The sequence below is a fragment of the Perognathus longimembris genome, chromosome 8, assembly GCF_023159225.1.
Source record: "Perognathus longimembris pacificus isolate PPM17 chromosome 8, ASM2315922v1, whole genome shotgun sequence".
NCBI lineage: Eukaryota > Metazoa > Chordata > Mammalia > Rodentia > Heteromyidae > Perognathus > Perognathus longimembris.
This window is the reverse complement of record NC_063168.1, coordinates 34,981,153-35,009,133: the sequence shown is the minus strand read 5'-3', so window position 1 is coordinate 35,009,133 and position 27,981 is coordinate 34,981,153. Positions and strand designations below refer to the sequence as shown.

The 27,981-nt window shown below is 41.7% G+C and overlaps 1 protein-coding gene across 9 annotated transcripts in view; it reads right to left on the bottom strand.

The window, feature by feature from the left end:
• Bcl11a (BAF chromatin remodeling complex subunit BCL11A) overlaps window positions 1-27,981 on the bottom strand; it is a 118,949-nt gene that overhangs the window by 7,785 nt on the left and 83,183 nt on the right. For 3 of the 9 annotated variants that reach the window (XR_007211890.1, XR_007211893.1, XR_007211892.1), the window contains 3 exons: window positions 26,994-27,095; window positions 18,335-21,580; window positions 1,178-1,189 (listed from right to left, as the gene is read on the bottom strand). Coding sequence is in view for 5 of the 9 variants with exons in the window: in XM_048352872.1 (XP_048208829.1) it covers window positions 19,557-21,580; window positions 26,994-27,095 (2,126 nt within the window). In the remaining 4 variants the exon portion in view is untranslated. Of the gene's footprint in view, window positions 1-474; window positions 487-1,177; window positions 1,190-11,281; window positions 11,806-16,876; window positions 21,581-26,993; window positions 27,096-27,981 lie in introns of those variants that run through there. The other 6 variants (XM_048352874.1, XM_048352875.1, XR_007211891.1 and 3 more) reach the window with 5 other exon arrangements.

Sequence of the window (27,981 nt, the reverse complement as noted above, 5' to 3'; positions counted from 1 at the left end):
AAACTCCATCCTAAGAGAGAAGGAAATTATCCCACAGTTTTTGTCTGTCCTTCCAAAGGCCACTTCCATGTGGGTATCTATCTGTAAAGAGTTTACTAATCACTCAGAATTATGTGCAGGTAGCTGGGCTAGCTGTGAGAAGCCATGAGGCGTGAGACAGACCAGGTAGAAAGATAAGACATTTAAACGTAATGCTCCAATTCATAAGGCCCTAGGAGACACACCCCTGTGGATGAAATAACCCAGGCTTAAAAAAATAACCTATACTGAATAATGCAAAGTTAAGCTGTGGCCTTCACAGCTGTGAGGCGAAAATACATGTTTAGATGTTTCCTCTCCTCCTGCCAGGCATGAAGTAAACTAGGCCTGCCTAGCTGGGAGTAAAAACTTCACACTTCACCTTCTGTACCCAACCTCAAAGGATACATGCCAGCTGAAGGGGCAATAGGTCAGAGAGTGAGCTATACTTGTGAATTTTTTATATGTCTTATTAAAACACCAAGTGTGCCTCAGTTGCTCTGGGGGGAGGCTATCAACTTTGCATGTCTAGTAAGCTCCCAAGGGAGACTCCATGGTACTGCAGTCTCTGGATCGCACATGGAGTCTCAAGAGAGCAGATCCCAAAGCTTGTGAGTAAAGAAGGCTTCTGAGATGAGGGGTGGGCTAAGGGACAGTTTCCGTTAAGCACCATAGGGTCAACCACCTGGAAAGACATCCGGGGGACAGCCTCTCAATAATGCCCTGAAAGGGAAGCATAACTCACCTGCTTGGGGTGGACGGTAGCAGGAAGTCCAAGTAAACCCCACAGGCTGTTTGTGCCACACAGGAAAGAGGAACTGATCTCTTTCTCATGGGGAAGTGTATCTTCTGTTCTAGAAACCACAGGCTCATAGCTTATGAGATGGAGTGAAGTTCCTGCAATGACCATTGAATGTAGGCCTGCCACCTACAGCCCTGCCCAGAGAGGCTCCCCACCCTAAGAACTGACAAGGCTCCCTGCGTGGTCTCAAGACCCCAGCTTCTCCACCCAGAGTTCAACCTCACTTGTCTTTAACGCATCAATGCTATGCCTTCTAGCCAAAGCCAAAGCCAGGAAAACAAGCTGTGTACACTGACACTTAAATTAGATCCTTGCAATTATCTCTCAATCCTGGCTTGCCCTGTGCTTCTTTATCACTTTTTTTTATAGCTAAAGTTACTCGCCCTCATTTTAAGTACATTGTGCATAAGGCATAGGCCAACTTCTGATATATTCCCACGAGCAAAATTAAATACCAGTAACATGTGTTTTAGTGAATTGGGTTCCTCAATTTGCATCTTATAATAAGGATGTTATCATACTGGTTTATAGCTCAGCTCTTTAGTTTTTATCTCTCTAGGGCTAGATTCCCCCTCATGAGTTCAATATAAGTCTATGAACTAATGCAATTTTTAAAACACTTTTCTTCTGTGTTAACATTAACACCCTTATGAGTGAAAGGGGTTTAACTCCCCAAAGTATACAGAGCATTTATATTTACTGAGCTTGTGGTGGGCTACGAGTCCTCCGTGATCTCCACGGCTGCTTGTACGTGGAAGGAGTCGAGTCAGTAATCCAGCCTGCCATGGCAAAGCAGCCTTTCTCACCTCTCTGTGCTGAGACATAATCTCTGGTGTGTTCATTCCTTACATTTAGATTAATTATAAAACATTGTCACCAGAATATTAAAGTAATGTTTAATACACAGAAGGGAATAAGGTATTCTGGAAAATGCATAATTTCCCTATGATGATTTTGCCAGTTGCATGCAATATGATCTTTTGATTGCCAGCTATAGAAATATTGTGACTTAGCTTTCACTAGCTTTTTATTTTTGTAACCATCCTGTCATAGCACTTTGAAAACTGTAAGCTTGGCCCATCAAAAAAAAAAAAAAACTAAGGGTGCCCATGCTAAAGAGTTATCTTAGCTTGGTTTCCAAGGAGGGTGATGAGAGAGAGAGAGAGAGAGAGAGAGAGACAGAGAGAGAGAGAGAGAGAGCAATATACAGGGAGCCCTTCCGCCTTGCCAGGCCTAACACAGCTGGTGAAGGGACAGCCTCAAGCCTTCACTCAGGCCCCGCGCGCATGCTTGAACCCACCTGCAGACACAGTGGCTACTAAACATCACAAGGTGTCACCTTTCCTAAATGGAAATCTGAAGTCGGCTCACTTGCTTCAGATTTTCCAAGCTCTATCACAGCCACACACCCAGAAGGGACCATGTGAATCCACATGGAGTAGCAGCGAGCGGAATGTTCCTTGCTAGCAGCGGCTGAAATGGGACCACAAGGCCTCAGGGACCGCACCTGGGGACTGGACTCTGTCCTTGGCTGTGTTGATTAATGACCCAGTGTCATTAACCCACGGAAGCCTTCTGTCCTTCGAGGTCTCACTCCATATCTCTGCAGGTGAAACTTTTCCATATGTGTGATCTTTGGTAAGATAGTAAGAAATGGAGCAAAAGGAACACTCCAACCCACCACATTTCTTCCTATGTGGGGGTGGGGGGGGGTGGGAGGGAGCTCACCAGGCAACTCTGTCCTTACCATAAACAATGCTCGTCTAATTCTTAGAGCTTTTTAAAAGTCAAATTAATTTTAAAATATGTTTTCTGTTGATTCAAATCACCTAGCAGCACTATACCTAACACCTGTCATCTTGTTTCTATTCTCTATAAAGGTTCCTATGTCTCTCTGACCTCTTACCCCCCACCCCACCCCCACCCTCAACTCTTCAAAAACACATACTGGATGCAGAAAAAGTAAGCCCTTCCCCTTCCCCTTCCCCCAAGGCTCTGAGTCCAGCACCTTAATTATCTCTCCATTTATGGCATGACGGCCCCTCTGGTCAGCATAAAATGGGATTTCCAGTAGGAAAGGGGATAGGTTTACTGTGTGATTGCCCATCATACATATGTTCTGGAGACACAGTGACTCCTCAGCTGGGAGAGGATAAGCTAACCTCCAGCCTGGCTCTCTGGCCTTGACCTTTACCCCCAGGAGAAGATGAAAGACCCTAGAAGGAAAGGGGTGGTGACAGGGTGAGACAAAAATCAAAGCCCTTGTTGAGTGCCAGTGTCTCATGCCTGTAATCCTAGCTACTCAGGAGGCTGAGAACTGAGGATCACAGTTCAAAGCCAGCCAGGGCAGGAAAGTCTGTGAGACTCTTGTTTCTAATAAACAACTCAGAAAAGGCCAGAAGTGGTGCATATTGCACAGAAAAGCCAATATCATACAACTCTTACGAATGAAAAAATCGAAAACTTCTTAAATCTCCTCAGAAGTTTTGATACTGGCTGACCTACAAAAAATCTTGTAGCTTTCTGTTCTTTTCCTAGTTAGATTTATCATTTTGTTTTAAGACAAAGAAAAAACTGGTTGCTCTCTAGGAGCTAATTAATCTGCTTGGGCCTCTATGGTGTGTCTCCTTAGTCTCTTTGTTGAGCTTCTACCAATAATCAACCCATAAGACAGGGTTAGCTTCTAAGGACAGCCTGGAATGGGTCTAGACTGGTGCAGATTGGGAATTTAGATACACCATCAAACAATGGGGTCACCATATGTTTGAATGTGACAAAGATGACTAAATAACTTAAGCCCAGTGCTATACTAATAGCAGAAATTCTCCTCTCTGAACGGGCAGCACCTTCAGTGATCCACCTTGACTTCCTTTGAGTTCTCCTTTAATCCATTCTGTGACTGCTACATTCATCCTAAACTTTTTCTACTCCATAGCCATTGTTCCTCCTAGCACCATAGTACTTCCTAGAGCAGGGTTGCCCTCATTATTCTCCTGTCTAAATCCTAGCCTGCTTTGGAGTACCAGTTAAAAGCCCAGCTTCTCTGCAGGACCCAGAGAATGATCTTCCTCTACATTCTTCCGCTTTGCAACTCATTTACAGTTGATCATATTGTACCTCTCCAGTACCGAGAAGGACAGTGGCTGGTCATATGTCTCCTAATAGTTCCCACAGTGCCTAGGATACCACCATGCACACTGCAGGCTGGGGGTGGAGGTGGCGGGGAGGAATACTGGGCTCTAGATATTCTAAGACAGTCCATCTGCACACTGGGAGGAGCAATTTGCTTTTGTAAGACACAGCTAAGAATCCACTCAAGAATCTTCTCTACATGCAGCAAAGCTCATTCATTGGTTCAATCTCACAGAGGAAAAACAGACTTCTGAAGAAATTCATTCTGAAGGAATTCACTCTGTAATCAGTTATAGGTCATCTTGGAGGGCTCAAACCCATAAACTTACCTCTGTAAAGGTCACTTACCTTTGATCCTAGAACTATGACTGTTCCTTCTCTCTTTCTAAAACATCTGGTTTTACTTACAAGCAAGACTAAGACAAATACATCAATGTACACATATCCCAACCATTTGAACAACAATGTGTAAGTGTGCATCCTACTGATCATATATAAAGAATCACATTTTAATCCATTCCAGAGACTGAAGTCCCTTGCCTAGGATTGCATCACGTTGGCAAAGTGAATTATATATTAGCATTTTAAAAGGCCCACTGTTCTCACCACATCAACTTAACTGAGACCAGTTATTTAGTAGGATTCTAATTAATTTAGTTCTCCACGGTGGCAATTTCTGATGGGCAATGACTGTGCCTTTTACCTCTTTGCAGCCCTTCCCCAGCACTTAACTCAGTAGGTTGCATATAGCAGGGATCTAATAAATATTTGTCGACTGAACAAATGCCACAGATAGAGAAGATTCATGAGTGGATCCTTAGCTGTGTCTCACAAAAGCAAGCTGGTCCTCCCAGTGAGCAGATGGACAGGAACGTAAGGGCCACAGGAAATAAGAACACCATGCCTGCTCAGTGGTCAACGGGACCAAACCCCACAAAGTAAAGCCATTTTACATAAGCTTCCTAATGAGTTTAATTAGCACTGTTATTTTTTAATATAGTTCATATCCTTGGCCCTAACAAACATGAACAAAATCGTGGAATGAGATTGAAATTAGAAGCCAGTATTCAGAGACTGGAGTGGAAGTTCTGGAGTCACAGTGTAGTAACGGGACTGGAGTGTATCCTTGGAGAGGTGGTTTAGCCTTTCTAAGCTTTTGTAGAATGGCGGGGGGGGAACTATGGGGGATATCCTACACATGGTTATAAGGAAGAGATATTATTATGCATGGAAAACACATCCTTGTTCCCTGGAATATAGTAAATTCTTTATTAACACTAGCTATTATTTCATGTGAAGCCTAGATTTTCCCCTATACCAACCTCTAGGCAGTTGGCCATCCAAATATGGGAAGGGTTAGGCTCTCAATCAGAGACAGAACATTAGATTCTTCTAGCCCTGTATCTCCATGCAGCAGAAGATATGTGGTGCTTTGCCCCATGGCAAGGGAAGAGGAGGGAGGGGAGAAGAAGAGAAGAGAAGGGAAGGAAACTGGTTATCAGTACTCCCAATCTCAACATTGAATGATTCATACTGTTGTGGCTGCTGGGTGCTGCTAGCAAGTAGGAGGGAATGGCCCAGTCCCTAAATAGGGTCAATTTCAGAGATGGGTAGTGGTAACTCCAGGATTGCAATTCTCATCTGTGGGCTCAGAGACCAGCACCAACACCTCAGCCTAGACCAAAAAGTCTAGGAGGCCATTAGGCACATCAGCCAGTGGCAGAGGGGAAAGAAAGCAAACTTTTAGAGAAGATGAAAAGTAGAAGTACAGTGGCTATAGTCAAATCCACACAAAGGAAAGCTCTCGTGCTCCTGAGTTCTGAGCATTGGGGTTGTTTCTAAAGAGGAGTAGTTGCATTTTGGTTTTCCCTTGGTGTTTGGTTTCCCCTTTGCACCAGGCAGAACCAGTCACTCTGACATAGAGGTATGAGCAATTGTAATTCTTCCACCAGAAGGAAGATGGTCTCTGCTAATGTGCAGTTGGCACACATCTCTGTCTCAGAAAAGAGAGGACGCAAGGAGAGAAAGTCAGAAGGGTCAGAAAGGGCAGCCAGAAGGACATATTATTTGGAGAAGAGTCATGGGGAGTGTAATGTGTTCATGGATAGAGGAGATTGGACAAATTAACTCCTGATTCAGGCTTTATTCAGCAGAGACATTTGACTTGCAAGGGCCTAGGAAGGCTGCATATCTACCTGCCATTCCATGGGTATTTGCTTGCTCTAATCAACAGCTTAGGCTCTAACATAGTCAGAGTCCACCTATGTTCTATCCAAGAAGTAAGTGTGAATCAAGTGACAGGAATAGAAATGACAGCAGAAGAGCTGAACACATGAGATCAAAGAAAAGAGTGAGCAGAATTCCTTTATCTCTAAACAGAGCCAGGAACCCAATTCAAAAGAAAAACAAAGGGGCAGGGGATATAGCCTAGTGGCAAGAGTGCCTGCCTCGGATACACGAGGCCCTAGGTTCGATTCCCCAGCACCACATATACAAAAAACGGCCAGAAGCGGCGCTGTGGCTCAAGTGGCAGAGTGCTAGCCTTGAGCGGGAAGAAGCCAGGGACAGTGCTCAGGCCCTGAGTCCAAGGCCCAGGACTGGCCAAAAAAAAAAAAAAAAAAAAAAAAAGGTGTTGTCTTGCAGAGAACATGAGGTAAATCGCACATCAGATAGACCAATCCTCCAGACCCAGAGTTGCATGTAGGCTGTCTCCAACAACCCCTCTGCCTAGATCATTACAACTTCATCACTTCCAAATTCAGAATTGAATATCCTCAGTAACAATATCCAGGTTGTGCTGCAGCCTAAGAAGATGCAATGTGGCCTCAACATTCAAATTAAGTGTTTCTCCTAAATCCTGTCTAGAAAATAGAGCAGATTGTGAGATCTATTTAAGTCATTTGAGATGAATTTGGTTTGATAAGTAGCTTTGTTATGCCCTTTTAGCTTTAGAAGCCATCTCTCAGCAATTTTTGATCCATAAGTTTATTTCTACCATTGGAAGAAGAAATTAAAGAAGGAGTCTTCCAGGAAGCAATCTAAGTATTCTCTGTCATCAGGATCCTACTTAAAAACTCTTGAAATGTGGGGCAGGCATTCATGCCCCCACCTACGACTGGCAAAAAATCAAACCAGCTTTTGATTTTGTTCTTAATTCCTTCTGAGGTGCACACTTTTCTGCCATGACAGTTTCTGAATTTAATGAGTCAATAGGGAAAGATTTACCACCTGATTGTCTCTGCATAGGAAATATGAGACTTTGTGTTCCAGTTATGCTGGAACTGGATTTCCATCTTGGTTCTAACTTTCTTTCTTTCTTTCTTTCTTTCTTTCTTTCTTTCTTTCTTTCTTTCTTTCTTTCTTTCTTTCTTTTTTTTTTTTTTTTTTGCCAGTCCTGGGCTTGAACTCGGGGCCTGGGCACTGTCCCTGAGCTTCTCTGTGCTTCAAGGCTAGCACTTTACCACTTGAGCCACAGCACCACTTCCAGCTTTTTCTATGTATGTGGTACTGAGGAATCAGACCCAGAGCTTCATGCATGCTAGGCAAGCACTCTACCACTAAGCCACATTTCTAGCCTGGTTCTAACTTCTTTTTACCATGTACTTGCATACTTCATCTCTGGGCCTGTGTTGCCCAATGTGTAAAGTGAACTTGTGCCACGGTTCCTTTCAACTTTAGTCTATTCTCTTCCTATCTAATTTGTAGAATCACAAGAAAAGTTGGTTGTATCATGTATATGAAAGTGTTATATGACCTTTAGGTATTTCCTGTAGTTTAGCAATGAGATAGAAGAAGGGGATGTTGGACCAGGGACTTGAATTCAGGGCCTAGGTATTATCCCTGAGCTTTTTTGCTCATGACTAGCACTCTACCACTTGAACCACAGCATCACTTCCAGTTCTTGGTGCCTAATTGATCTTGTGGATGTTCTCACCCAGGCTGGCTTTGAACCATGATCCTCAGATCTCAGCCTCCTGAGTAGGATTACAGACATGAGCCACTGGCTCCAGGCTAGCAATGAAACATCTTAGTTTACAGTAAGATAATTAAAATAATCACTGCTTCTGGATTTTTCCAGAAGTGAGTTTTTGGCATGATGTAAGCCCAAAGGAGTACAAACTAAAGAGTATTTCCACTGAGGAATCAGCGGGGGGAAAACGCAACGCTAGTGTTTTCCTCTGACAGGATGAATTTTTGAAGGAAAAAAAAAGGTATGTTTTGAAATATGTTTTTTCTTATTCTGAACTTTCACCAGACTTGAAATTCCTCATTTATTTCCCTCACACTCCAACCAATAAGGAGCTGGAGCTATGTGGTATACTGCAGGGAAAGAAAAAAAAAGTGCTCAAAATACCCTCAATTCTAACCTCTACCATTACTTTCAAGAGATTAATTTAGAAAAAATGGGACTTTTTAAGTAGAAATAAACATAATACTAATGGTTTTAAAAGTCTATATTAATATTAATGGTGATCCTCAATGTCATTCTCTAGCTATAAAAAAATAAATAAATAAACCTAAAGCCAAGTGCTAGTGGCTCACACCTGTAATCTTAGCTACTCAGGAAGCTAAGAGCTAAAGATCAAGGTTGGAAGCCAGCCTGGGCAAGAAAGTCCATGAGACTCTTATCTCCAATTCACCAGCAGAAAAAGATGGAATTGGCTCAAATAATGAGGAACCAACTTTGCACAGAAAACTCTAAGCAACAACACCCAGGTCCTGTGTTCAACCCTCAATACCAGCATAAACCAAAACAAAAAAAAAAAGAATCAAAATACTGATCAATATAATATATGAAAGATATTTGTGACCACTTAAAGAGCTTGGCTTAAATTCAAGTGCTCTTGAAAACTCTAAGCAAAAGTATCCAGGAAATATTCTGCCAAGGTTTGGAATAGACAAGCTCAGTAGAATCCAACTTTGTTCTCCTTGCTAAGATTTTTCTTTAAATAAATTACTGGAGTTTTAGGGATTTTATTTTAAAGCACTGCTGACATTAAATAGGCTGATGTGTAGAGGCTGCAGGGAATATGAGGTACTCTCTACCTTCATGGACCCCAAAGCCATGCAGACCTGCTAATGTGACATTTGAGCAGATCATGAAATTATGCAGACAGGGTTAGCAGGGTAAGGAGAATGCTTATATTTGGTCTCAAATATCGCCAACCTAGTAACCAGTACTGTCCTCTAATTTGTACTCAGTGAGTTCTGGACAACACTTTTATCTCTGCACTGTTCAGTTCCTTTCTCCACAGAAGGCACTGACTGGGAGGACCCCAGTTCGATTTGTCAGTTCCTTCTGCTTGCACCATTCCCAAGTAACCATGACCTTGACATATTGCACAGAGAGATGACTTCCCAAATCACCAATCTCTTGTGGGGTTTTGAAAGTTACAGCCCACATATAATGCCATTTCATAATTAATCTCATCAATGAACTTTTGTTTTCTTTCAACTAAAAAAAAGGTATGAGTGAAGACAGAGGAGTGTTTTGTTTGAATAATGGCAAAAGCTCTTTTGTCTCCAAAGGAGTAAAGAAAAAGAAAACAAAAGGATATCCTTTATACTCTTCAGTTCCCTCTCCTTCAATAAAACCACTTCTAGAGATATCTATTTCGTTTAGAAACTGATCCTAAGAAGAAATAGGAGGTAGAAGTGGAAATGCAGACCAAATTTGAAAGCATAGAGAATATCAAGTGTATTTTTCAAAGCTGAAGTTGTCTTCAATCCCATGGTCGTTCATTTCTGTTCAGGTCTCCTTGTGGAAATGGATCCACTCTTTCTATGTATCTGTAAGGAGCTGAACACATTTAAGGAGGATGCTATCCAAGCATTTCAAAAACACAGACAGAGCCCAAGGCAGGGAGAGGGTTTCCTTTTTAAATAATTTCTTGTCTGGAAGTCCCCTTCTCACCTAGGAACTCTCAAAAACCAATCATGGAGATCTATGCAATCAGGGTTATTTGTCATCAAAAGCCACAGAGAGAAAAAAATGGTCAAGAAGGGCCCTCGCTTCATAGTCCCTTGTGCAGTTCATATAGCTGTTGGTAACACCTCTGTGCCTCTACCTCCTGGGTCTTCGTGTACATAGCCACATGTGTTTGTGAACACATGGCTTGTGTGCTAACAGATGAAGAAGCGTTCTTAAGAGAAGCATCTCCTTTTAAGCAGGGTTCCATGAGGTTAGCTTTGGATTTGAAATCAGAACACTTGGGTTCTCTGCTTTTCTTCTCCAACATGTAGCCTCAGTGAGCCTTGGTCTCCTCACTGGATGTTGTGAGATTTGTCTCATTGAGGGTCAGATGATACAATGTGTGTGAAAACACTGTATAAAGTATAAGGTAGAACGCTATTATTTGTGATGAATAAGCAGGACTGAGTCCAGATGCCAATTACTTTGCTATCTTTTCAATAGGTTGAGTAATCTAGCCAGAGGGTGAATGGTAAAATTTTCCCCACTTAAGGTAACAGCCAATATGTAAATCTATGACACACAGGTGTCTGGCTCTATTATTTATAAGACTATTTTTATATGCTATTTTGTTTCCAATTCTCTTCTGGATCTCCCAGCAGAAGAAAAACAAATTGAGAAAAGTTGTTGGCAAATTAACTAGGCCAAAAGGAATTTTTAATCACCTATTTGTAGACCTCATTTACATACTTGTGTCCCTAATTTGTAAGGCACAGGGTAATAGTATGATTACAGTGGTCTATTGGATGTGAACCTCTTTCCTCTTATAATTTTACCCATTTATAAAATCTGCCCCAAATATAAGCTCTAAAGAAGTTTTATGTCTGTTTGCTTGTCTGCATTAAGATGTATTTTCTGAAGGTTTAAGAACCTAAAATTTGAATATTTAATAAGCAACTACTGACATTTATCACTTCCTTTAGGATTTACCTCTCAGACAGTGATGTTATCTTTCTTGAACTAAATTAAAAGACAAATTCAAACCTGCCTAGTAGCTACCAAAAGCATATATTTGAAAAACGGGACTCAGTGTGCCATATTATGCATTATTTAATGGTATGCAAATTATAAGTCAGACAGGAAACCCACACTTCAGCGTTAATAAACAGCAATACTACTACTGCATTAATTATGATATCACTAGGATTTATTCTCAAGTTTTGCATATTATTCTCCTTGAAAATGTATGCCACCTGATAAGCAATAACCTAGGTCTCTTCTGACAGGGCCTACCCATTCCTCAAATGGGTCTCTCATACCCTCTCTATGGGCATCTGCAGGAAATGGCATGGAAATACAGTCCTGAGCAACCGCATTGTCTTAGGAACATTAAAAATTAAAGAACAAGCAAACACCATCTAAAGCTCCAACATTTATTATGTCAATGTTAAGCACACTTTTTAAAAGACAACATAGAATGTATAGAAACAAGGGGTGGGGAGGGGGCTCATGCTCATTTCCACAATACGAGTAATTAGGTTAGCTGGTTTCAAAAGGGCAGGACATTGCTCAGGACAGCAATGGTCCGGGGACCCTCTGTATGGGACTGATTCACTGTTCCAAGGTGGATCTGTTTTTTTGTTTTTACTTTTTATTAAAAAATATAAATAAAATGGCACTGCAGGCCCAGGCTGGAAGGACTCCGCAGGATTCTTGTCTTCGCACAACGGCTTCTTGGAGGCTACTGTCAGAAAACATCACAAACTAGCAGGATGACAAACCACGCTGACGTCGGCTGGGCGGCATGTGTCCACCCCGCCCCGGGGGTTGGGGAAGGGCTTCAAATTTTCTCAGAACTTAAGGGCTCTCGAGCTTCCATCCGAAAACTGCCACACATCTTGAGCTCTCTGGGTACTACGCCGAATGGGGGTGTGTGAAGAACCTAGAAAGAGGTTGGAGATAGAAGAAGAAAGGAAGGGGAAAAAAAGTACAGGTGTGATTTGGCCCAGTGATTTTTCTGTTCTCTCACTAGCTCTTATTAAAATTATGACTTAAATCAACCACAGATTGAGCCACTAAGCATGATTTCAAATGTAATCTCCCCTCCCCAGGTATCTGACTTCTGAGTGGCTTCCCATGCCACCCCCACCTTACATTCATTCCCCAGGAGACCCAGAACTCCCCCCCCACCCCCAATTATTTGATAGTCCTAGAAACTTGGGACACACCTGCAAGGAAACATTTTTCCTTATGACTGAGAAAAGTTAGTAGGAAACAATCCTTTGGTTGAGGAGAGTGGGAGAGGGAGGAGGAAAGGGGGACATTTCTTAAAATAATAATAAAATTATAAAGAAACAAAAAAATCAAATTGATGTAAAAGCAGCACAACAAAAACATGAAATGTCATCAAAGTTCAACGCCAAAGCAGCCAACAATTTACAAAAGGCGAACAAATCTCAGAAGAGAAAATCAGAACCCAAAGTAGTTGCTCTCAAATTGCACCCAAACTGCCTGTAGTTTCTTTCAAACATGCAGGATTTGTTTGTTGTTGTTTTTTGTGGGGTTTTTTTCCTTTTCTTTTCTTTCTTTTTTGTCTGTCAGGGGGAAAGGCAATGGCGAAGGAAAAAGGGAGGTTATTTTCCTCTGGGTTCCTCCTTTGCCCTGGGTGGACAGTGACTTGCAGCAGCAGAACTGTGAGTCAGATGTGTTGAGGAGGGCTACACAGTAGCATTCCAGGCCTTGTTGCCATGGCGACCCAAAGCAAGGGCCTGGGGCCTCCTCTCCCCTGACTCCATGGGGCAGGAGGCCTGGGGTCTGGAGCTCAGCTGTGCTCATGAATTCTCGCCCCCACCCCCCACCTCCTTGAGCAGTGACCTGGGCGGAGGGGCCTGCTGTGTCCAGGTGGGTTCTGGGAAATCGCATTCCCAGTCCAGCTCTAACTGTCTTAAGGTCCCTTCAACTGATAACCCCATCACCAACAACCACCACCCAACCCCTTTGTCTGAATCACTATGGATATTTAAAGCCGGAACAAAGTATAGCATGAACATGTTCCACATTTGTGATTATTTGAGAGCACAGCCCCCTAGGAGTCTGGGGGCCCCTGCTTTAAGAAAAACCTTTAGGGAAGTTATTTAATTTGCCTTTTCTGCTGTCTCTGTGAAAGACCTGATAGATATGATTCCTTTACACAGTTTTGCCACATTATAGAAAGGAAAAACAGTATTTGAACCAATCATTGTGTTTGGCCAAGTTTAAGTTCTTAAGTTCAGTGATTCTCATGACCTGTATTGGTCTCATTTCCCACTTGGGAGGAATTAACTGGATCCCATGATCACCAGCAATGACACTGGGAAAAAGAGAGAGAGAGAGAGAGAGAGAGAGAGAGAGAGAGAGAGAGAGAGAGAGAGAGAGAGAGAGAGAGAGAGAGAGAGAGAGAGAGAGAGAGAGAGAGAGAGAGAGAGAGAGAGAGAGAGAGAGAGAGAGAGAGAGCGCCAGGCCTGTCCCTCTGATCCCCTGGCCTTGTGCTGCAGTAAATGGAACAGCATGGCTAAAGGGGGAATGAGGGGCCAGCAAGAGCAGTGCGCAGCCAACCACCCATGTCTACGTTTTGTAGCTGTAGCCACCCTGGAGTAAATGTGTCTGTGTTCTAGTGTCCATCTCTTCAAAAATGGCTTCATTTATTCTCCACTGGGAAGGCCCCCAGGCCTCAGGAGAAACAGGAAAATTTGCTAAGTGGCACATGCCTCTGAAAAAGAAATTTTTTCAAAAACAGTATTCCCAAGCAGGTTGAAAGAACACTGCCCACCCCATCCTCTCATCAGCAAAATCCCCACACTTTGTGTTTTTTAAGGATGTTGTCTTTGAAAACTGAATGGAAAGGATACATTGTTGAACTAGACACAGGGACCATTGGGTACCATTCTTAGTGAAGAACAAACAACCATCATCAACAAGTGTGTGTGTGGGGGGGGGGGAGTTATTCTGTTTCCTCCCTCACTATGTAAGTGAAGTGTTTAAAGCTAGAGATCGACCCTGCAGCTTCCCAGCTCCTTTTCAGTATGGCCCCAAATAATTCCAGTACCTTTCTGCAAACGTTCAGTGTCTGTGAATAAACCACTTCATTTCCTGATTTCTCCAGTTGAAAGTCTACTAATTCGCCCCTCCTAATTCGTCCCTTCCTTTCAAATGCTCTCTTCAAGCATATGGACTTATTGTATATACAAAAATGGTATTTAAACAAACAGTTCTATCTGCAGAATGTCCTGGGAAAAACTCTCAGCTACTTCACAATTCCTGCCACGGCTGGTACACTGGAAGAACCACATTCACCCCACTTCTTAGCAAACTTTAAAACATGCTTGTTTCACTCCTTCTGTGGCCCCTAAACAACAAGAGTTAACAAATGGCTCCAGAAGGAGGCAGGAGATATTTGCTGGGAGAGTTTCTGGGTTAAAATCTATGAGAAACAGTATTTGCTGTATTCATGTTTATTAAGTGCTCAAAATGAAGATAAAAGTGAATCTCTTAAGCATCAGTAACTTCAAGTACATAGAGAACACTCTAGACTGTTAATAAAACTTGGCTGAAAAATTTGGAGAGATGTTGTTTTTAGTCATTTTCTTACTTAAAAGTGTATCGGGAATCATCTTACTATGGGAAACATTTCCATATTATTTTATACTAAGATTAAACTTTAGGGTTCAGGATATACAATGTCACGCATAAGTCATATTATGGTGAGCTAAGTTTTTGTGCTTCCACTGTTCACTCAGCTCAGAGATATTTTACCAGCAGGCTTCAATAAGTCAGGAGACAAAGTAACCTAAAGAACCTGTCACCCGATAAATTTATTTAACTTTGGGCCATGTAAATCAAACATAATCTATGATTTATCACCAGATGGTTGCACCCCTCCCCATTCCCCATTTGATTTAAGAAATCTGAACATATATCCCCATTAATTCCATCTGACAGGATGCAAAACCTAATTACACTAAGAGCATCATATACTGAGAAATTAAAATGAATACTGTGTATAAAACCTACACAACTATAATCAGAGCTCCTAATAAATGAGCAATAGGGACATGCAGAATACTAGACATTTCACATAGTGTAGCACAAGTCACCATATCTAAGACCAGCATGGCCCCGGGTAACACTGGTATCCATCAAACAGTATTTTGGATTCAGGCTTGAAGTAACCTAATCTAAAACACACTTATCTTTTCTCCATTCAGTAACAAACCTTAAGTTCACCATGCCCATCTCAGCTCCTACGCAATGCTCTCAAAATTCCTCTCCTAGTGAATTCCTCTGTTCCCTACTCAACTTAGTTTTAAATTAAAAAAAAAAGAAAAGAAAAACACCTACTTTCTCTATACTTGGAAAAGATGAAACTCTTCTTGCATCTAATAAAAAGCATTACATGAAAAGGCCACCTTACAGGCACTAGAGCCTAAGAATTGAGCAACAAAAATGCTATTACAAGAAGACAATGAACAGTTTTTGTTTCGGTTTTTTACAAAACTAAGAACAATGTCGGATCCATTCATCTACACTGGGCACAGGGAGACATTTTCACAGAGGCATGTGTTGTAATAAAGCAAATTGATGCTGTAACATGCAGAATTTGTAAAACTGACAACACAGAGTACTAAGGAGGGCTTTATAAAATAGACCTACTAAGTTGCATTTCAAAGGCATTTCATAAAATCTCTTGATTGGTCAAAAGATAATTGAAGGGTATCTCAGACTCATTTCCTGTCAAGTAGACACTATAAAAACAATCTGTAGTATCTACATCCAGAGAATTTCCACAGGCAAACCATGATGCATCTCAGGGAGTCCGTTCCAGATTCCAGAGACATGGCTAGGTCTGGGTATCCCTGGTTGCTACTTTCTGTGTTTTGGATCATTGGTTGATTTTGTTTCTTTATCTCTTTTATCCATCCCTCTTTTTTCTGCTGTTTTTTTTTCTTTCTTTCTTTGTTTTTAATCAGATGCCTTTGTTAAATCTGGATTTTTAGAGGTGAGAGATGTGGTAGTTTTGAAGAAAAGCTTCAGTGTAGAAACTAAAGAGCTGATTTTCTCTTAAAAAAATACTTTTACATTACATGCTAAGATAGGCTAATGATGGGAGACCTGAAAAGAACTTTTAGACAATAAGAACAGCAAAAAATTCTAAAGGAAATAAAAGTTTAAGATGCTATCACCAGCAAGTTTTTCACTTATATCTGAATGGATTTTTGCTACGAGATGAAGTGAAAGTTTTGAATATCAGATGAAAATTATTTTAGAACTGTAAAGACTACAAACTAGTTCCGTGGTTTGAGGTATGCCTATTTTAATATAGTAAGTACTTTATGTTCCTTTAGGGTATAATACACACATCAAAATACCCGTATAAATCACTCTGAAAAAGTCTGCCTGGCCTATTAAAACCTGCTACTTTCTTGGAAGTAATTTACAGAGTGTGTCAAATGAGGACACAGGAAGCTTATGTTGTGTACTTTAATTTTTTTTATTTTTTTCAATAAAGGGACAAAATGGGTGTATGAACAGGTTAATGCAGACAACTGCCAAAAAAACACAGACAGTGGTTTTTCCAATAGAACTTAACAAAGACCAGAAACAAATACAATAAAAAGCCAGGTTGTAATGACCTTTGGTCATCCAAATAAAAAAATAATAAAAACAAAGAAAAATAAAAGATCAAATTAAGTGCCTCTGTTTTGAACAGGGCAACCTAAGCAATAATAAATAGTGACTCCCATAGTAAAAGATAAAATTTCAAGTTACGACAAACAGCTTTCATTACAGGAATAGAAAAGGCCAATAACAAAATATTCTGCATTGCCATTTACAAAAAAGTATTGACTAAAGCGGGCTTTTCTCTTTAATATGCTTTGCATATGAAATTCTTTCCAATCTAAATATAAAGCACCATTTAGTTTTTGGCAATGAAAAAAACTGCAAAACATTGGTTTTTTTTTTTCTTGTTTTTTTTCTTTCTTTCTTTTACTGCATTTGAAGGTAAGATGCTGGAATGTAGGGGGGATAGAAGGAAAAGGGACAAGAAGCACACTACAGAACAAACCAACGTTATTAGCTTGCAGTACTGCATACAGTATGGCAGCAGGAAAAAGGAACAAAAAGGATATGTACAACTCTATGACAGCCATCCGTGTGACACTCTAGCAGGCTCCCCCGAACTGCCATTATATGGCTTCTCATCTGTACAATGTCACACATTTTTGTTTCTCTCTTTTTTTTAAGCATACAAATAATTTGCACTATATTATCCTGCCAAATTAAAAAAATATACTGTGGCAGCCTGTCTTTTTTTTTCCACTACCAAAAAAAAAGGTACATTGATACCTTTTAAGAGAACAAGCAACAGTTAAAAATACAAGCTTCAATATAAATACTATAGTGCCTAACACTAGATGAACATTTAATTCAAATACCATTCTAGAAATACAGAAAAAAGACCATAAATGTGTTTTAGCATAGGAATCAACATGAGTGTGCATTTTCCTATATTTAAGTACTATATAATCTTAAACCTTTCCCCGGTGTATGTTTATTTTGTTTTTTACAACCTGAAAAGCGGTGTCTAATCCAAGGCATAGAATTTCCACTACCATTTTTAAATGGATAACAAGTCTTGTAACACCACCAAGACAATGGAACCCTAAGATATAGTTTCCCCCCTAAACATAATGAAGTGTTTTTTAAAAAAAAATTTCTTAACATTTATACTTAAAAAAAGTTTTGTACAAAAAAATTCCTTGCACTGTAGAAGTGAAAGCAATCATTCATTTCTATGTTAAGTGTATTCTGTTTCCATTCATAGCGCTTTGCAATGTTGCATCCAAGTAAGTAAGCTCATTAGTCAAGTAAATGGCTGGCAGCGTTTTCGTAAATTATTTTTTATGCTCATCAATGAGATTGTGTTCAATTTTTTCCAGCATTCTTGCAACTTTTCCCTTAAGTATAGACCTGTAAACTGGGAAAATTGTACAGTGCACTTCATTGTCCTATCTGAGCAAGGTTATTTTATACTCAACCTCTGTATCTCTGATTAGAGAAAAGATACAGGAATCACAGGCAGAGTCAAGTGCTATTTGAACACCAACTGGGGCAGATGCTAGCTTCATTAAAAAAAATTAAAAATTAAAATTAAAATAAAATCAAAACAATGAATCTTCTTCCATGTTAACACAAATAGCACACAGTGTATGGAAAAGAAATGAAGTACAACTTTTAGAAAACACAGACATATATAATGCTACTCTTTCTCTCTTTTTCTTAAAGAATGTCACATTTAAATGCAAGTCTTAAGAATTCATAGTTAATCATCATTGTATCAGTATTAGCTTATACACCTCTTCTAGCTTTAAAATGGCCAAGAGTACCACCTTGTGCTAAGAAATCACTTTTATTTTTGTTTCCTTCTGTCAAACCTTACAAGGTCTTAAGTTTATCATTTGATTGTCTTTTTGACAACCAAGTGAATCTGGATCTATTTCTTTTAGTGCCAAAATATTTAAAAGATATTACTTAAAACAAATATCTTCATAAAATTAACTCCCTACTAATGTATTTCATCATATTCCAGGGCTTTTGCACATTACACATTCAATTTAATCATCATTCAAAAAAAAATAAAACTTTGGGCAAAACAGCCCATTTCTTTTAAGCTCTCACCCGGAGCAAAGTAGCTTTTATACTGGTATAATCAGTTTTTGTTCACAAAGTTTAACTAAAGGGAAAATGATGATTAACTAGGACTTAATAGGTCATATTTTTAGGTAGCCATTGTTGTGAGAAGTATGTTATAGAATTATTATATGCTAGGTCCTATGGTTTATTACCTCACCCAATGCTGAATTCAGCTACAAATTTATAACAAGTAGAAAGAACCATCGGTGTGGTTTTAATAGATCCAAGGCACTCATATTTTAAAACCAAATGATAGAATAAACTTGCTCCATTATTTTTTTCTGCTAATATGTCTCAAGGCCTTTTTCTTCCCTTTCCAATTGATACATTTAACCCTTTAGAGACAGACATTTAGCTCATAGAGTTGCATTCTTTTTCAGTGCTATCTATTCTGTCTATAGAGGATTAATCCAAAGACTGTTTTTCCTCCTCGCATTATAAAATAAAACTGTACATGATATGTATTACAGAATGTATGCAGCATGGTCTCTCTCTCTCTTTCTCTCTCTCTCTCACTCTCTCTCTCTCTCAGAACGGAACTGGAAACAGCAACATGTTCGCTCAGCAATGAATTAGGGACAATTTAAAATAGCCATAACATACCATACATGCTGTCTAAGCTTAAAAAAAAACATACACAACATGTAAATTATTGCACAAGAGAAAGGCTCAAAGTTTGCGTAAAATGCAATAGTATTGCCCCATACAGATCATGCATTCAAACGGTGAGAACATAAAGGGTGGGGGGGAAAGAAAAAGGAAAAAAAAAAAAAAACAGGTGTGCTGGTGACAAGCACTCTCATATTCTTAGCTTTCCTTCTGTTTGTTGTTTGTTTGTTTGTTTGTTTAAATCACATGGGACTAGAAAAAAATCCTACAGGGAGTGGGGCTGGAGGACTTATGGGGAAGGAGGGGTGAAAAGGAGGCTTTTCAGGTGGGGCCAAGGGGAGGATTAATATACCTCTATTCAGTTTTTATATCATTATTCAACACTCGATCACTGTGCCATTTTTTCATGTGTTTCTCCAGGGTACTGTACACGCTAAAAGGCATCTTACAAATTTCACATTTGTAAACGTCCTTCCCCACCTGGCCATGCGTTTTCATGTGCCTGGTGAGTTTGCTACTCTGGGCACAGGCATAGTTGCACAGCTCGCATTTATAAGGCCTTTCGCCCGTGTGGCTTCTCCTGTGGACAGTGAGATTGCTACAGTTCTTGAAGACTTTCCCACAGTACTCACAAGTGTCGCTGCGTCTGCCCTCTTTTGAGCTGGGCCTGCCCGGGCCCGGACCACTAATATGGGGCGTGCTCCCTCCACTTCCCGTGCCGCTGCGCCCCGAGATCCCTCCGTCCAGCTCCCCGGGCGGCGTGGAGAAGCGCAAGCTCCCATTCTCCGAGGAATGCTCTGACGAGGAGGCAAAAGGCGATTGTCTGGAGTCTCCGAAGCTAAGGAAGGGATCCTTGAGCTGCCTGGAGGCCGCATAGCCCGCGAGCCACTGGGAGTACACGTTCTCCGTGTTGGGCATCGCGGCGGGGGGCAGATCGAACTCCTTCTCCAGCTTGATGCGCTTGGAGAAGGGGCTCAGCGAGCTGGGGCTGCCCAGCAGCAGCTTTTTGGACAGGCCCCCCGAGGCCGACTCGCCCGGGGAGCAGCCACGGCCGTTAACAGTGCCATCGTCTATGCGGTCCGACTCGCCGGCCACCGAGTCTTCGTCGCAAGTGTCCCTGTGGCTCTCGGCCTCGGCCAGGTGGCCGCGCTTATGCTTCTCGCCCAGGACCTGGTGGAAGGCCTCGCTGAAGTGCTGCATGGAGCTGAGCACCATGCCCTGCATGACGTCGGGCAGGGCGCGGCCCTCGTCGCCCACCACGCCCACCACGGCGCCCCGCGAGCTGTTCTCGTGGTGGCGCGCCGCCTCCAGGCTCAGCCCGAAACCGTAGTCCACCCTCTCGCTCTCCGTCAGCTCCTCCTCCTCCTCTTCCTCCTCTTCTTCCTCTTCCTCGTCATCCTCCTCTTCCTCCTCGTCCCCGTTCTCCGGGATCAGATTGGGGTCGTTCTCACTCTTGAACTTGGCCACCACGGACTTGAGCGCGCTGCTAGCGCTGCCCACCAGGTCGCTGGTGCCAGGTTCCGGGGAGCTGGCGGTGGAGAGGCCATCGTCAGACTTGACCGTCATGGGGGACGACTTGTGCATGTGCGTCTTCATGTGGCGCTTCAGCTTGCTGGCCTGTGTGCACGCGTGGTCGCACAGGTTGCACTTGTAGGGCTTCTCGCCCGTGTGGCTGCGCCGGTGCACCACCAAGTTGCTCTGAAATTTGAACGTCTTGCCGCAGAACTCACAGGACTTGGACTTGACCGGGGGCTGGGAGGGAGGAGGGGCAGACTGCAGAGGAGGGAGGGGGGGCGTCGCCAGGAAGGGCGGCTTGCTACCTGGCTGGAATGGTTGCAGTAACCTTTGCATAGGGCTGGGCCGGCCTGGGGACAGCGGTGGGCTAGACGTGTTCCCTGCCAGCTCTCTAAGTCTCCTAGAGAAATCCATGGCGGGAGGCTCCATAGCCATTGGATTCAACCGCAGCACCCTGTCAAAGGCACTCGGGTGATGGGTGGCCAGGGCCATCTCTTCCGCCCCCAGGCGCTCTATGCGGTGGGGGTCCAAGTGATGTCTCGGTGGTGGACTAAACAGGGGGGGAGTGGGTGGAAAGCGCCCTTCGGCCAGGCCGGAAGCCTCTCTCGATACTGATCCTGGTATTCTTAGCAGGTTAAAGGGGTTATTGTCTGCAATATGAATCCCATGGAGAGGTGGCTGGGAAGGACATTCTGCACCTAGTCCTGAAGGGATACCAACCCGCGGGGTCAGGGGACTTCCGTGTTCGCTTTCTAAGTAGATTCTTAATCCATGAGTGTTCTGTGCGTGTTGCAAGAGAAACCATGCACTGGTAAATGGCTGTTTGCAAGTTGTACATGTGTAGCTGCTGGGCTCATCCTTACCTGCAAAATAATACAACACCAACATCAATGTTTAATCACCCTGGTGGACATCTGCAATTGCTTATTCATGGTCAATTTCTAGCTAACCCTTCCCTGCTCCCCCCAGCCATCAACTTCTCACATAGCTACCACCCCATGCCTAAATGGTGCCTGGCACATACGGTGATTGCTACCCAAGGAATATGTGTCAAATTAGTCTGAGGATTCTATAGCCAAGCCCAACCCAAAAACATCCTGGCCATTTCAAGCCCCAGGAAGAGAGAGAAGCCTGACACCTAGGACTTAAGCCTTCTGAACTTTTTCATCTCATCGCTGTGGTTTGGGACAAGCCACTTCATCTCTGCATGCCTCTGTCTCCTGATCTGTTCACTAAGGGACTTGGGACAGGGAAACTCGCTTCCTAAATCCTATCAACCTATTCTATTCTTCTTGAGGTAGTAAGTGAACTTTCTAGCTAGACAATCATTCCACAGATTCACCAAAATTAAAAACAAAGAGATCAACTCAACAACAATCCTCCATGGATCTACAGAGGCTTAGCCTGAAATACACAAGTAGTTGATATCATTAAAATGAGAAGGGACCTAAAACATACTTCAGTGGAAAGACTAGCAAAATTCCCATATCCCACCATATGAGTGAGTTCTACATCTGGGGTCCATAACAACCTACAAGGACATGACTTGTGAAAAAAAAATCTCAAAAGGAAAATTTAATTCAGAGTTAACCAAAAGGCAGTACAAAATCCTGCAGAACAGTGCAACAAACACAAGCCTAGAGAAGTTAGTTGGGAGTGGGTGGTGCCAACTTCAGCAGACACAGTCTTCCGGCTGCAAGAATAGTTAGGGCAGCCAGCAAGCACCATGACAGGCAGCAGGCTGAGCAATGCTACCCTAGCCTCCTCCTCATTATTTTGAGAGGCTAACAACGTGAACCAAATTATACAACATCCTGCGCCCTCGGCTGAGACTCGGCTCCAGTTGAGAAAGAAACAGAAAGATACAGTTCAGCTAGTCAACTCTTTGGCCAGTAGCCAAGCCGTCTGGAGAGGGGCCCTGCTTAAGTCACATTATTTCTCTCTTGATGAAAAGAACCCAAGAGTGGTAAAATGCCACGTTGGCAAAGAGGGGGCCAGCTTGACTTTACAAAATCATTCATTTTTGAAGATCTCTAAATTAAAATACATATGTGTTTTATATACTATATATTTACTCCATCTATATGAAGTCACTAACCAACAGTTTACTAGTCAACTCAAAGCCTTTAAAAGGGTACAAGGCATAGTAAGGAATAGTTGCCTAGGGACAGGGATGAGAAGAAAATATAATGTCCCTCCAACAACAACTTTAACATGCGACTGAGAAATAAACTTTCTTCCTTTTTTTTTTTTACTTTCTTCCTCTTTTAAGAGGGGATAGCAGTGTTTCTCAAGCCCCCAGCTAGCTTTGTCAGTAACTGCTTTAAAATGGCAAAATTCACCAGGGAGCTAAAGAGTGGGAATGTGGAATGTACCAATTGTATGATTCCTCCATTGAGCAAGTCAGAAAGAGAAGCGGGCAGGTGCTTCTCTGAAGCCCTTCACAGTTGTATCCAAAACAAGCCAGCCTCACTGCAGCACTAGTCTAAATTATGGACTCCTGTCCTGACCTTGTAATTTACTTTACAATGCATTCATAATCTCACTCAATATACCCCACTCCTGGGTAAATCTCTTTAACACGATTAGATGGTAAGATACCAAAATTAGGTTTGAAACATTTGTCTAATGTGGAAAAGGAGGGTGGGAGGGGAATGAAAAGGCAGAAAGGTTTTGAAAGAAAACACTGATATTACCATCACAGATAGGCAGATATAATCTGCCTATTTTTGTTTGCCTCTCCTCATCGTCAAAGGGAAATAAAAAGCTTCAATGAGAGTATTTTCATAATTTTGTTGTTGTTGAACAATAACTTGGGTCCCAAATAGGCAGGGGAAAAAAAAATCTAGCTTCTTCCATGTCATGACCCTTTGTGGCTTTTTTCCTTTGCCTTCCTAGGACTCTGGGTGATTACCATATATTTAACCTGACAATCAGAATTGGATAAATAAAAAAGGAGATTTGTCAGCTGAGGCAAATCCTTAACACTTTCATCATTCCAAATGCCTTAAAATCATATTTTACCCTTATAATATTTTCTGGAAACCTAAGACTGTACCCATAATTAGCAACTCTGGCTTCTCCTATACCATGATATGGCCAGTGATAAATGCCAAAATCTGTGGCACACGGCACTGCAAAGAATCCCATTTGCATCCTTTCCACAAATCTTAAACAAGATAAGTCCCTTTTATTTTGCTTGCCCAAGTTTCCTAAAAAAATTTTTTTTCAGAGCCAGTTATGTGATTATGCTACAGTATGTTAACACTCTGATGGTATCTGTCCCCCTTCATACATCAGGTCAGGGAAAATGGCATTTTATCTTATAATGAGCACACAACATACAGTTCTCACTATCGCATTTTAGTATTCCCGTCAACTAAATATTCTAGATCAGGAGGGCAGCTAGTGTAATCATAATGTCAATGAGAAGGGCTGTTACAATTGAGACTAAAGATTACATGGAAAGAGCTGCTTTGAAACTGGTAATTATTACCAGTCCACTAATAGCAAATGATGCATTACAATTTCACCATATAATCTGTATTTCACTTGGCTCATGCCGGTGTGCCATATTATATTACAGTGCTCACAGATTGGAAATTCCTAAACTGCACTCATCAATAAATGTGTTACTTGCCATAATTGGTGAAATTACTTTGTTCATAACATCTTGGATAGTTTAGAAAGACCAGAATTGATTTCCTGGGTGGCAAAATTAGGGCTACATTGATTTATTGACATGTAAAATATAATAATATTCTTCATTTACTCTGATAAAAATCAACTTCTCAATTTGAGAGCCTCATTGGGCATTCACCAGGATGTTCTGATTTAAAGCAATAAACTGAGACCTGGGCCTCAAGCATAAGGAACTTGGAGCACTAGAAAAGTTAAAAGCAGTTGCTGCCCATCTTACTGGGCTTTATCTTATTTTATTTTATTTTATGAGAAAGAATGACTTCCATTCTTAGTGTGTCACCCATGTAAAAAAGTGTGACTAAAATCTCCCAATTTGGAAGACCAATGGGGTCTGAGGCTGGAAAACCCAGCTCTGTAATTTACTAGCTTGTGACTCTGAGATTGTCATTTAATTTCCCTAAGCCTTAGGATTCCTACCTGTAAAATAAGCATAAAAACAGCACCTTCAAAGAATTGTGAGGGTCAGGTGACACATGCATATAAAAACTCTGTATAAACTATTAGGCCTAACACACACACACACACACACACACACACACACACACACACACACACACACACACACACACGAGTTTTCATTACTACCAGGCCTGATTAACTACAGAGGATAATGACTAACCACATTACATGCCCAACAATGCTCAGAGAGAAGGTCCCAGGCAGGACTCACCCCAGGCTCTAGTGAGAGAGGGTAGGAGGGGAAGGGAGGAAATTTTAGTTATTGTTCCCAGTTTCACAACCCAGGGGTTCACTAAGCTAAGGGTTCTGAAAGACAAAAGCAGCTGGTCAGTTCAGCTGAAGGGAATTGGGTGGGGGAGGAGGGGGGAGAGAATTGGCTTTGCCCTAGAGCTTGGAACCCTACAGCCCATTTCCACATACCTTCCTCTGGTCACTCCTAAACTAGTCTTGCCAGCCTGGGCACCAGCAAATGATGTACTATGTGGATAGTGGGGAAAGAATAGGGGTTCTCTATCAGGTTCTCACTTCCCCAGCCATCCTATCCAACTCCCTGTCCTCAGGAAAACCAAGCCAAAGTGGAAGGGCAAAACTGTTTGCCTGATGCATAGGCCTGGGCTCTTCAACTCCACCCTCCTCTCCAATGCCTCACTCCCTCATCTCCCTTCCCTTCAAGTGTAGCTGATCATTTCCCACAGCCAAGTGCGGGGCCCCAGGCACCCCCAACAAAACGAGGAGAGTACTCCCCCACCCAAACAGCATGTAGGGACCAGTCTGTGAGGCCAACTCCCTAAACTCTGCAGTCTGTGACCTAACCTAGGCTCAGGCCCAAATGGGAGGAGGGGGGCAGATGAGGTGCTTTAACCCCTGCACCACCCAGCCCTCAGGACCCAAAGGCTTGTGAAACTCCTACAATAACTCTTTGTTACCTAAGATTACCTAGGAGTTAAAAAAAATAAACAACTGGTTTTGAATTTGGTCTCAGGGTACACCTCCTACCCAGAAAACAACAGTCCATAATATGAGTAAGGCTACTTTCCCTCCCATATATAGCATAACTCTTCTCTCTATTACTCTTTCCCTTCCCATTACTACCAAAATCAAAACTAGATGTCATACATCCTTTTATCTTGAACCTGCTTTTTTGTGTGTTTGAGGTAGAATCAGTCCCTCCCTCCAACATATTAGCTATGTGTGATTCATACCATGTATTACTACAGAGAAAAACCAACTGCAACACTTTCTAAAACAATATCTTTCAGAAAATATTCTTATAAACAAATCTAAATTTCATAAAAAGATCTCCCTTGATAGAAGATGACTTGGATAAGTAAATAGATAATGGTGTAGGAGTGGGATCATTACACTTTCTTTAACTATGATGCTGTGCATTTTCCCCTAAAACTAGAAGAAAAACAAGCAGAGACTGTGTGTATGGGTGTATATATGCATATATATGCACACACGTAATTTTCCATGTGTATATGTAAATATACACATGTGAATGCATACATAACATGCATTAGAATAACTCCAGAGTAACTATCAAACTGACTTCTTGTAATTTTGGCCTCTGCTAAAGATGTATGTCATTGCTGGACACCAGTGGCTCATGTCTGTCATCCTAGCTAATCAGGAGGCTGAGATCTGAAGATAATGGTTTCAAAGCTAGCCAGAGCTGCAAAGTCCATGAGACTCTTTCTTCTAATTACTACCAAAAAAACTGGAAGTGAATCTATGAGTCAAATGGTAGGGAGCCAGCCTTGACTGAAAAAGCTAAGGGACAGAGCCCAGGTCCTGAGTTCAAGCCCTACTACCAGTACCAAAAAGTGCCAGCCTGTACTAGTATATCCAGCTACCTGCCATGGAGCCAGACAAAATCTTAAGGACACCCTCAGGGATGAGGTGTCATCTACTCCAGGCCTCCAATGAGGAAAGAAAAGAGGGTAGCGGGGCTAAATGGGGCTGGGAATTGGGTGCCAAGAGAACAATGGAATAATACAGATGTAGTGTCAATGTATTCTGAAGTAACTCCCTTCTGTAGTTAAAAAGTTAATTTCCAGAAACTCTCATCTCTACACACATGGACATTTGTAGAAGAAAGAATGTTCAACTTACAAATACCCTGCGGGGCGTATTCTGCACTCATCCCAGGCGTGGGGATTAGAGCTCCGTGTGCAGAACGAGGGGAAGACAGGCCCCTCCAGTGCAGAAGTTTATCTGTGAAAGAAACCCAAAATCAAGTACTACAGCCATAAACAATGTGCATCGTAAACCACAGGACATCACATTTCAATTCCATTAAAATAGATGAACATCATCACAACAGCCTTGCAGATAGTTAACAGGCCCAAGGCCTGAAACAAAAGAACAGTGGTAAGTTGTTTCCCACAGTTTTTGTTTTGTTTTTAATTTTTGTCTTTTTGGACAAAAAGGAAGGGGTTTGTTTCAGGTATAGGGGTAGGGGGTGGTGATTTTTTCTATTAATCTGGTGTTACTTTATTGTTGTCTTATTATGGAGATGTAAAAATATCAAGAAGGAAATTAGTAATATTATGAGTAGATTGAAAAACTGGGATTACCTGCAAGGTTGGTTTATAAGTATATATATATGTGTGTGTGTGTGTGTGTATATATATATGTATAAGTACATATATGTGTGTAAATATGTATTCATAAGTATATATACACATATATGCGTGTGTACATATATACATATATACGCAAGCTCAAGCCAAGGAAAAACATTTTAAAAAAAGAAGAAAGAAAACAGATTATTAGAAAATAAATGGATGTATAAACCATTTTTTTATGGAACAGTCTAGCTCTGCCTTCTCCATCCTACATCTTTCTCTACAAGACCATCAAATATTAGGGAAACCTCAAAGCCACACACAAGAATTCTATCAATGGCCGGTTGTCAGTGGCTCATGCCTGTAATCTTAGCTACTCAGGAAGCTGAGATTTGGGGATCGTGGTTCAAAGCCAGCTGGGTCAGGGAAGTCCAAGAAACTTTTATCTCCAATTAACCACCAGAAAACCAAAAGTGGTGTTACAGCTCAAAATGATAGAGCGCTATCCTTGAGCAAAAGAGCTCAGGGAAAGC